We start from the raw sequence: 1,228 nt of genomic DNA on the forward strand, positions 1-1,228 counted from the left end.
TGCTGAGCCTTGTTTACAAGATAGGGGAGGGTAGAAGTGTTTTCACTTCCTGCAGAGTCTGGCTAATTTGGTCCGGAGGGCATCAACAGTGAAATGGACCTGTCTTATCCTTTCACTTAGAAGTTGTTTTGTGCTCTCCCTAGAATCAACACAGCTCTGTGTCCCCTGACCATGAATCCAAGGCACAAACTCTTGGGAACGACTCTAGTTTGTCTGTATCTTAGGTTGATGCGGAGATTGTTCCTATAATCCGCTAGTTTCCTTGATTCCTTTTTATACTTCCACACCAATTGAAGGGTGTTCCTCCCAAAGTTTAGGGCAATATGTCTGTGAAGGTTCTCAGTCATTGTTTGCTAAGATACTGTTTTACAAAAAGTAAGAAAAAATAGTAAAACACTATTATTATTCATAAGACCCCAAATTATAGTTGCTTGACTGAACTGCTAAACTGAATGTTTTCAGTGGTTGAATTTTGTGTTTGATTAATTTCTGGCTTTTCAGAGTAGTCCAATGTGCTGCATCATATTTTGGTATAAAACTATGAAGTGAATGTAAGTTCCTCACTCCAGTTCAAAATGGTTGCACATCGAGGACATACTGAGAAGCAGAGACAGGTTTGCGTTTTCTTTTTTATGGCACATGGCATAATAAGCACTGTTTGTTAAGCACTGTTTAAACAACTGAAAATGTCTTTCTTATTACTCATGTCTTTTTCATTTACTAAGAAATTATTTGTGTGGGGAAACAACTGAAAAAATGCACAAAAATGCTTTCACTTTGAATTTTAAAGGTGTGTCGATAATACCCACAGTAGAGTCAGATGAATGATAATGATAATGTGTGCAATGTTAGTTCCCTTTGAAAATGAAACAACGAACAGGCAACACCCACCCGCGACTCTATAAATAATATAAACACGCCGTCAACTCACATAACCTTCAGACGGAGAACCTGAAAGGATCGCAGCCTCACTTTCTAAACAAAGCAATGGCGTCAGTCGATGTTATGAACCCCCACTACGGGTGGGGGTTGAAAAAAAATCCCCACCTGCTGAAAGGTAAGTAATATAAAAACTGAAATAAATGTGTAATTATTAGTAATTTAATGAGTCTATATTCAAATGTCTTAAAACATGTTTGTTTGCTATTTACAAAAGAATCTGTGAAATTTTGTGAAGCGAAAGCACGTTCACATATTTGTTTTTTGTAATGTTGTACCTAGAGATACA

General features: G+C 37.1%; 1 protein-coding gene across 1 annotated transcript in view; it reads left to right on the forward strand.

Annotated features, from left to right (window-relative positions):
* Positions 1-846: 846 nt before the first annotated feature.
* Positions 847-1,228, forward strand: part of LOC106632637 — a gene marked incomplete in the record, with an annotated part of 4,775 nt that continues 4,393 nt past the window's right edge. Inside the window, 1 exon segment of the mRNA XM_014330890.2 lies at positions 847-1,057. Coding sequence (XP_014186376.2) covers positions 988-1,057 — 70 coding nt within the window.

This window comes from Haplochromis burtoni, unplaced genomic scaffold (genome assembly GCF_018398535.1).
Source record: "Haplochromis burtoni strain Fernald_Lab_line unplaced genomic scaffold, NCSU_Asbu1 Contig_1094, whole genome shotgun sequence".
Lineage (NCBI taxonomy): Eukaryota > Metazoa > Chordata > Actinopteri > Cichliformes > Cichlidae > Haplochromis > Haplochromis burtoni.